Here is a 9,228-nt window from a genome sequence, read left to right as displayed (position 1 = left end):
GCCTGCGCATGCTGGTGGTGGTGCCTCCCCAGCTGATCTTGGCGCGACAAAGGTTGCACACCACTGTTCGTCGGTCGTCAGGCGTCTCTGTGAAAAACTGCCGCACCGTAGAGCACCTTGACCTCTGCAGGGTGGCATGGCGCGAGGGGGCGCTTTGGGAAACAGTTGGTGGATTATTCGGTCTGGCCCTGCCTCTACCCCTGGCCACCGCACTGGCTCGGCCTGTGCCCACACCCTGACTTGGTCCTCCGCGTCCTCGCCCGCGTCCACGTCCTCTAGGCCTACCCCTGCCCCTCAGCATGGTGTATTACCAGTAGTGCAGAAACAGAACGCTGTAATTAAATGTGCCGCTTATAGGCCTGTGGCTGGAGGCTGACCGCTTACGGAACGCCAGGAAATAATTTTGCGCAAGCCTGCTGTAACACTTAGCTGGCTGCGTATGAATTTGGAGAACTACTACACCCAGCACAGACGCAGAACACTGAGGACACTCACAGGCAGCCCAAATAGATTTTTTTCCACAAATCTTTTAGCAAAGGCCCACTGCCTATATTCAATCAATAATATGTCTTCTGTCCCTGCCTAAGCACTTCTGTCCCTGGAGTATGTCACAGAACTGCAGAGTGTTGCACTGTGAACTGCAACACAGCGGTGATTTCAGAGCCCAGACAGAGCCAGGAAATAATTTGGCACAAGCCTGCTGTAACACTTAGCTGGCTGCGTATGATTTTGTAGAACTACTACACCCAGCACAGACAGACCCAGAACACTGAGCACAGTGACAGGCAGGCCAAATAGATTTTTTGCCCCAAATTTTTTAGCAAAGGCCCACTGCCTATATTCAATCAATAATATGTCTTCTGTCCCTGCCTAAGCACTTCTGTCCCTGGAATATGTCACAGAACTGCACAGTGTTGCACTGTGAACTGCAACACAGCGGTGATTTCAGAGCCCAGACAGAGCCAGGAAATAATTTTGCGCAAGCCTGCTGTAACACTTAGCTGGCTGCGTATGATTTTGTAGAACTACTACACCCAGCACAGACAGACCCAGAACACTGAGCACAGTGACAGGCAGGCCAAATAGATTTTTTGCCCCAAATTTTTTAGCAAAGGCCCACTGCCTATATTCAATCAATAATATGTCTTCTGTCCCTGCCTAAGCACTTCTGTCCCTGGAATATGTCACAGAACTGCACAGTGTTGCACTGTGAACTGCAACACAGCGGTGATTTCAGAGCCCAGACAGAGCCAGGAAATAATTTTGCGCAAGCCTGCTGTAACACTTAGCTGGCTGCGTATGATTTTGTAGAACTACTACACCCAGCACAGACAGACCCAGAACACTGAGCACAGTGACAGGCAGGCCAAATAGATTTTTTGCCCCAAATTTTTTAGCAAAGGCCCACTGCCTATATTCAATCAATAATATGTCTTCTGTCCCTGCCTAAGCACTTCTGTCCCTGGAGTATGTCACAGAACTGCAGAGTGTTGCACTGTGAACTGCAACACAGCGGTGATTTCAGAGCCCAGACAGAGCCAGGAAATAATTTGGCGCAAGCCTGCTGTAACACTTAGCTGGCTGTGTATGATTTTGTAGAACTACTACACCCAGCACAGACAGACCCAGAACACTGAGCACAGTGACAGGCAGGCCAAATAGATTTTTTGCCCCAAATTTTTTAGCAAAGGCCCACTGCCTATATTCAATCAATAATATGTCTTCTGTCCCTGCCTAAGCACTTCTGTCCCTGGAGTATTACTGCAGGGCGCAATGCTCTGCACGGCCGATATACCAAAAAAAAAAAAAAGTGCAACACTGCAAAAAGCAGCCTCCACACTACTGCACATGTTTAGATGTGGCCCTAAGAAGGACCGTTGGGGTTCTTGAAGCCTAAAATACTCCTAACACTCTCCCTATAGCAGCTCCACCAAGATAGCACTGTCCCTGATCTGACTCAGAATGCCTCTGTGGCGAGCCGCGGGAGGGGCCGATTTTTATACTCGGGTGACACCTGATCTCCCCAGCCACTCACTGCAGGGGGGTGGTATAGGGCTTGAACATCGCAGGGGGAAGTTGTAATGCCTTCCCTGTCTTTCAATTGGCCAGAAAAGCGTGCTAACGTCTCAGAGATGAAAGGGTGAAGTTGTGGATGAAGTATATCTCCTTCCCAGGCTCTTAGTCTGGGCAGGGTGGCGGTCCAGTCCACAACTTCACCCTGGTTCTTAGGAGGCTCAGCTGAAGGCACTGACCCTGTTAATGGGGGCATAAGAGACTGCAGGTCCCAAGGAGTCAGTGCCTATCAAGCTGAGGAGGGAGCAACACCTCACTTCATGGACCTGAGCACCCTGCATGGTGCACCTATTGTTTTGTTTTGAGAGGACTTCTGCTGTTTTACTTTGCTTGGACTTTACCATGACTTTTTCAGGGCTGACTTGCTACCTGTTTGTTATTTTGTATGTACCTGAACTTCTTAGACCATAGGGCAATCTTCAGAGCAATTATGCGGCATGTATCACTAGCATAGCTACCCTATGATAACAATACTTTAGTTCTGTAGGCTTGAGCTAAGAGGATTTCTATACATAAAAGAAAAGAGAAAAAATAGCGGTTATCAACGTATTATTATTGGTCACCCTACGAGGCATCAACAATATAGTTATTTTCTGGTATTACTACCTTAGCTCTGTAGGCCCGAGTCAGAACTAATATTTTAGCGCTGATAGCTCATCAATCTAAGTGCTCTGACTATTCCATTTAACAATCTTAAGGTCATTCTACTACATCCATGAATGCTTGTCATGATTTCATACAAGGAAAGAGATAGATAACATTATCTTCTTCATCTCAATTGAGAATTAGCTTTATTATTGATATTTTGTAGTAATTCGAAATCCAATACAGTTCATATCTAAGCACTGTAGCCATCTTTCAGTGCATGTCTTCTATGCACTCATCTTGGTGGTCATTTTTTGCCCCTGATGAGCCCACCCCGGGGCGAAACGCGTTGGAAGACTGAATAAAATTGTACAATAGTATAACTCATTTACACCCCCTTTCGGCGGTGGGAGTTATGCAATTTGAACTAAAAACCAAACGTACTGTATGAAACGAAAGCTACACTTGTTTCACTATTGGATGGCTTTTTGAGCATCTATAATTGAGCCGTCGGTAAAACGGAGTCTGGATATATTATCCCACATGTGTAAACGTTTGTTTGTTTGTCTACTAGTTTGCTTATTTGTAGAATTTTAATATTATTTAATAAAAGTTAAATTTTAACATTATTAGTCTGTTGGTCCAACCAGTAAGCTCCGAATACATTAGGGGTCCAAATATCGGCCCTTTGTGCCTTCTTCCCTGCTGTCTGGAGATGACTGCAAAAAAGGTGATTATACCTACCCGATAATCGGCTTTTCAGGAGTCTCCACGACAGCACCCATACATTACACTATATCCAGACTTTCATGATATCTACACAGGATGACATGACTGCTTTATTACTGAGTTTTCTACTTCTCTGAAAACCCCTCCATAATGACCATGATTGAAATGAATGCTTAATAATACATATTACAATGAGGATTAGACATGGCGTACCTAGTATAAAAAGACAGACCAGCATTTCAGTTAAGCATGCTTTAATATATTTTGGCACAACTAATAATAATTATGCTCTTTACAGTTATAAAGCATTGTATTATATTAAAGAGTTTATCCAATCAATTCCCAAGGAAACCTTTTTTCTAGGTTCTGAGATCTCTTTCCTTCACCTTCCTCCCTTTTCTCTTCATTTTCTTCATTCTGTTCTTCCTCTCTTTTTCTGTAAGGAGACAGTGTACAATCAATGAAACAAATTCAATATCAAAATCCCTGTGATTCGAGCTTTAGTTTTAACATGCTCTGCTTAACCTTTCCATTTTCCTCTGCCAGTAATTTATTTAGGCTTTTTCTCACCAAAGCAAAAGAACCCCTTCCCCCCATGCAACCATAACAAAAATATATATATATATACAATTGAATTGCATATTAAAACAATAGTTTCATATTAAAACAAAAGTGTGTGTGTATATGTTATATATATATATATATATATATATATATATATATATATATATATATATATATATATATATTAGAGATGAGCGAACGTACTCGTCCGAGCTTGATATTCGTGCGAATATTAGGGTGTTCGGGATGCTCGTTACTCGTAACGAGTACCACGCGGTGTTCCGGTTACTTTCAGTTTCCTCTCTGAGACGTTAGCGCGCTTTTCTGGCCAATTGAAAGACAGGGAAGGCATTACAACTTCCCCCTGTGACGTTCAAGCCCTATACCACCCCCCTGCTGTGAGTGGCTGGGGCGATCAGATGTCACCCGAGTATAAAAATCGGCCCCTCCCGCGGCTCGGCTCAGATGCCTTGTGAGTTAGCTGAGGGACAGTGGTATCGTGCTGGAGCTGCTGTAGGGAGAGCGTTAGGAGTTAGTGTAGGCTTCAAGAACCCCAACGGTCCTTCTCAGGGCCACATCTAATAGTGTGCAGTACTGTGTTAGCACTGTATTTTTTTTTTTTTTAAATTGGATCTGCAGAGCATTGCGCCCTGCAATAGGGACAGAAGTGGTGGTTAGGCAGGGAGAGTGTTAGCAGTGAGTGTAGGCTTCAAGAACCCCAACGGTCCTTTCTAGGGCCACATCTATCCGTGTGCAGTACTGTCCAGGCTGCTGTTAGCAGTGTTGCATATTTATTTTTTTTTCTCAAAACCGGCTGTGCAGACCATTGCACCCGGCATTAATACTACAGGGATAGAATTGTGTAGGCAGGGCCAGAAGACATACATTATTCATTGAATACACGCAGTGTGGCTTTTCCTTTGAAAAACAAGGGAAAAAATTCTATTTCGCCTGCCTCTGACAGTCCTCAGGGCTCTGGGTACGTGTGTGCTGCGTGCAGAACGTTAAAAAAAATCAGACGCAGCCAGCTACGTTTTACTGCAGGCTTGCGCAAATTTTTTTCCTGCATGGGAAATTCCTGATCTGCTGGAGCGAATAACTTTGCATCACTGCAGTTCTCTGACACATTTGCAGGGCCACAACACAGTTATTAAACTTAGTAGTATTCATTGAATACACGCGTGTGGCTTGTCCTTTGAAAAACAAGGGAAAAAATTCTATTTTGGCTGCAGGCTTGCGCCAATTTCTTTCCTGCATGGGAAATCCCTGATCTGCTGTAGCGAATAACTTTGCATCACTGCAGTTCTCTGACACATTTGCAGGGCCACAACACAGTTATTAAACTTAGTAGTATTCATTGAATACACACAGTGTGGCTTGTCCTTTGAAAAACAAGGGAACAAATTCTATTTCGCCTGCCTCTGACAGTCCTCAGGGCTCTGGGTACGTGTGTGCTGCGTGCAGAACGTTAAAAAAATCAGACGCAGCCAGCTACGTTTTACTGCAGGCTTGCGCAAATTTTTTTCCTGCATGGGAAATTCCTGATCTGCTGGAGCGAATAACTTTGCATCACTGCAGTTCTCTGACACATTTGCAGGGCCACAACACAGTTATTAAACTTAGTAGTATTCATTGAATACACGCAGTGTGGCTTGTCCTTTGAAAAACAAGGGAAAAAATTCTATTTTGGCTGCAGGCTTGCGCCAATTTCTTTCCTGCATGGGAAATCCCTGATCTGCTGTAGCGAATAACTTTGCATCACTGCAGTTCTCTGACACATTTGCAGGGCCACAACACAGTTATTAAACTTAGTAGTATTCATTGAATACACGCAGTGTGGCTTGTCCTTTGAAAAACAAGGGAAAAAATTCTATTTTGGCTGCAGGCTTGCGCCAATTTCTTTCCTGGCTTGGAAATCACTGGTAATACAGCATGCTGAGGGGTAGGGGTAGGCCGAGAGGACGTGGATGCGGCCGAGGTCGCGTAGGCCCAAGTGAGGGTGTGGGCACAGGCCGAGCTCCTGATCCAGGTGTGTCGCAGCCGACTGCTGCGCGATTAGGAGAGAGGCACGTTTCTGGCGTCCCCACATTCATCGCCCAATTAATGGGTCCACGCGGGAGACCTTTATTAGAAAATGAGCAGTGTGAGCAGGTCCTGTCGTGGATGGCAGAAAGTGCTTCGAGCAAGCTATCATCCACCCTGAGTTCTGCGCCGTCCAGTGCTGCAAATCCGAATCCTCTGTCTGCTGCTCCTCCTTCCTCCCAGCCTCCTCACTCCACTACAATGACACATGCTCAGGAGCGGGAAGACTCCCAGGAACTGTTCTCGGCCCCCTGCTCAGATTGGGCAGCAGTGGTTCCTCTCCCACCAGATGAGTTTATCGTCACTGATGCACAACCATTGGAAAGTTCCCGGGGTCCGGTGGATGAGGCTGGGGACTTTCGGCAACTGTCTTAAGACCTTTCAGTGGGTGAGGAGGACGATGACGATGAGACACAGTTGTCTTGCAGTGAGGTAGTAGTAAGGGCAGTAAGTCCGAGGGAGGAGCGCACAGAGGATTCGGAGGAAGAGCAGCAGGACGATGAGGTGACTGACCCCACCTGGTGTGCAACGCCTACACAGGACAGGTCTTCAGAGGGGGAGGCACGGGCAGCAGCAGGGCAGGTTGCAAGAGGCAGTGCGGTGTCCAGGGGTAGAGGCAGGGCCAGACCAAATAATCCACCAACTGTTTCCCAAAGCACACCCTCGCGCCATGCCACCCTGCAGAGGCCGAGGTGCTCTAAGGTCTGGCAGTTTTTCACTGAGACGCCTGACGCCCGACGAACAGTGGTGTGCAACCTTTGTCGCGCCAAGATCAGCCGGGGAGCCACCACCAACAGCCTCACCACCACCAGCATGCGCAGACATATGATGGCCAAGCACCCCACAAGGTGGGACGAAGGCCGTTCACCGCCTCCGGTTTGCACCGCTGCCTCTCCCCCTGTGCCCCAACCTGCCACTGAGATCCAACCCCCCTCTCAGGACACAGGCACTACCGTCTCATGGCCTGCACCCACACCCTCACCTCCGCTGTCCTCGGCCCCATCCACCAATGTCTTGCACCGCACAGTCCAGCCGTCGCTAGCGCAAGTGTTGGAGCGCAAGCGCAAGTACGCCGCCACGCACCCGCACGCTCAATCGTTAACCGTCCACATAGCCAAATTTATCAGCCTTGAGATGCTGCCGTATAGGGTTGTGGAAACGGAGGCATTCAAAGCTATGATGGCGGCGGCGGCCCCGCGCTACTCAGTTCCCAGTCGCCACTACTTTTCCCGATGTGCCGTCCCAGCCCTGCACGACCACGTCTCCCGCAACATTGTACGCGCCCTCACCAATGCGGTTAGTGGCAAGGTCCACTTAACTACGGACACGTGGACAAGCACAGGCGGGCAGGGCCACTACATCTCCCTGACGGCACATTGGGTGAATTTAGTGGAGGCTGGGACAGAGTCAGAGCCTGGGACCACTCACGTCCTACCCACCCCCAGAATTGCGGGCCCCAGCTCGGTGGTGGTATGTTCGGCGGTGTATGCTTCTTCCACTAAAGCACCCTCCTCCTCCTCCTCCTCAACCTCTGTCTCGCAATCTAGATGTGTCAGCAGCAGCAGGACGTCGCCAGCAGTCGGTGTCGCGCGGCGTGGCCGCACAGTGGTGGGCAAGCGTCAGCAGGCCGTGCTGAAACTACTCAGCTTAGGAGATAGGAGGCACACGGCCCACGAACTGCTGCAGGGTCTGACAGAGCAGACCGACCGTTGGCTTGCGCCGCTGAGCCTCCAACCGGGCATGGTCGTGTGTGACAACGGCCGTAACCTGGTGGCGGCTCTGCAGCTCGGCAGCCTCACGCACGTGCCATGCCTGGCCTACGTCTTTAATTTGGTGGTTCAGCGCTTTCTGAAAAGCTACCCACGCTTGTCAGACCTGCTCGTAAAGGTGCGCCGGCTCTGCACACATTTCCGCAAGTCCCACACGGACACTGCCACCCTGCGCACCCTGCAACATCGGTTTAATCTGCCAGTGCACCGACTGCTGTGCGACGTGCCCACACGGTGGAACTCTACGCTCCACATGTTGGCTAGGCTCTATGAGCAGCGTAGAGCTATAGTGGAATACCAACTCCAACATGGGCGGCGCAGTGGGAGTCAGCCTCCTCAATTCTTTTCAGAAGAGTGGGCCTGGTTGGCAGACATCTGCCAGGTCCTTCGAAACTTTGAGCAGTCTACCCAGGTGGTGAGCGGCGATGCTGCAATCATTAGCGTCACCATTCCTCTGCTATGCATCTTGAGAAGTTCCTTGCAAACCATAAAGGCAGCCGCTTTGCGCTCGGAAACGGGGGCGGGGGAAGACAGTATGTCGCTGGATAGTCAGAGCACCCTCCTGTCTATATCTCAGCACGTTCAGGAGGAGGAGGAGGAGCATGAGGAGGATGAGGAGGAGGAAGAAGAGACAGCTTGGCCCACTGCTGACGGTATCCATGCTGCTTGCCTGTCATCATTTCAGCGTGTATGGCCTGAGGAGGAGGAGGAGGAGGTGGAGGAGGAGGAGGATCCTGAAAGTGATCTTCCTAGTGCGGACAGCCATGTGTTGCGTACAGGTACCCTGGCACACATGGCTGACTTCATGTTAGGATGCCTTTCTCGTGACCCTCGCGTTACACGCATTCTGGCCACTACGGATTACTGGGTGTACACACTGCTCGACCCACGCTATAAGGAGAACCTTCCCACTCTCATTCCCGAAGAGGAAAGGGGTTCGAGAGTGTTGCTATACCACAGGACCCTGGCGGACAAGCTGATGGTAAAATTCCCATCCGACAGCGCTAGTGGCAGAAGGCGCAGTTCCGAGGGCCAGGTAGCAGGGGAGGTGCGTAGATCGAGCAGCATGTACAGCCCAGGCAGTGCAACAGTCTTTAAGGGCCTGGACAGCTTTATGGCTCCCCAGCAAGACTGTGTCACCGCTCCCCAGTCAAGGCTGAGTCGGCGGGAGCACTGTAAAAGGATGGTGAGGGAGTACGTAGCCGATCGCACGACCGTCCTCCGTGACGCCTCTGCCACCTACAACTACTGGGTGTCGAAGCTGGACACGTGGCCTGAACTAGCGCTGTATGCCCTGGAGGTGCTTGCTTGTCCTGCAGCTAGTGTCTTGTCGGAAAAGGTGTTTAGTGCGGCTGGGGGAATCATCACAGATAAGCGTACCCGCCTGTCAACCGACAATGCCGACAGGCTAACACTCATCAAGATG

General features: G+C 49.4%; 1 protein-coding gene across 1 annotated transcript in view; it reads right to left on the bottom strand.

Annotated features, from left to right (window-relative positions):
• Positions 1-3,631: 3,631 nt before the first annotated feature.
• Positions 3,632-9,228, bottom strand: part of LOC136626524 (uncharacterized) — a 38,107-nt gene continuing 32,510 nt past the window's right edge. Inside the window, exon 4 of the mRNA XM_066601578.1 lies at positions 3,632-3,823. Coding sequence (XP_066457675.1) covers positions 3,715-3,823 — 109 coding nt within the window. The 3' untranslated portion in view covers positions 3,632-3,714. The remainder of the gene's footprint in view (positions 3,824-9,228) is intronic.

The sequence above is a fragment of the Eleutherodactylus coqui genome, chromosome 4 (genome assembly GCF_035609145.1).
Source record: "Eleutherodactylus coqui strain aEleCoq1 chromosome 4, aEleCoq1.hap1, whole genome shotgun sequence".
Classification (NCBI taxonomy): domain Eukaryota; kingdom Metazoa; phylum Chordata; class Amphibia; order Anura; family Eleutherodactylidae; genus Eleutherodactylus; species Eleutherodactylus coqui.
The sequence above is the reverse complement of the archived record's forward strand: the minus strand, read 5'-3'. Positions and strand labels throughout refer to the sequence as shown.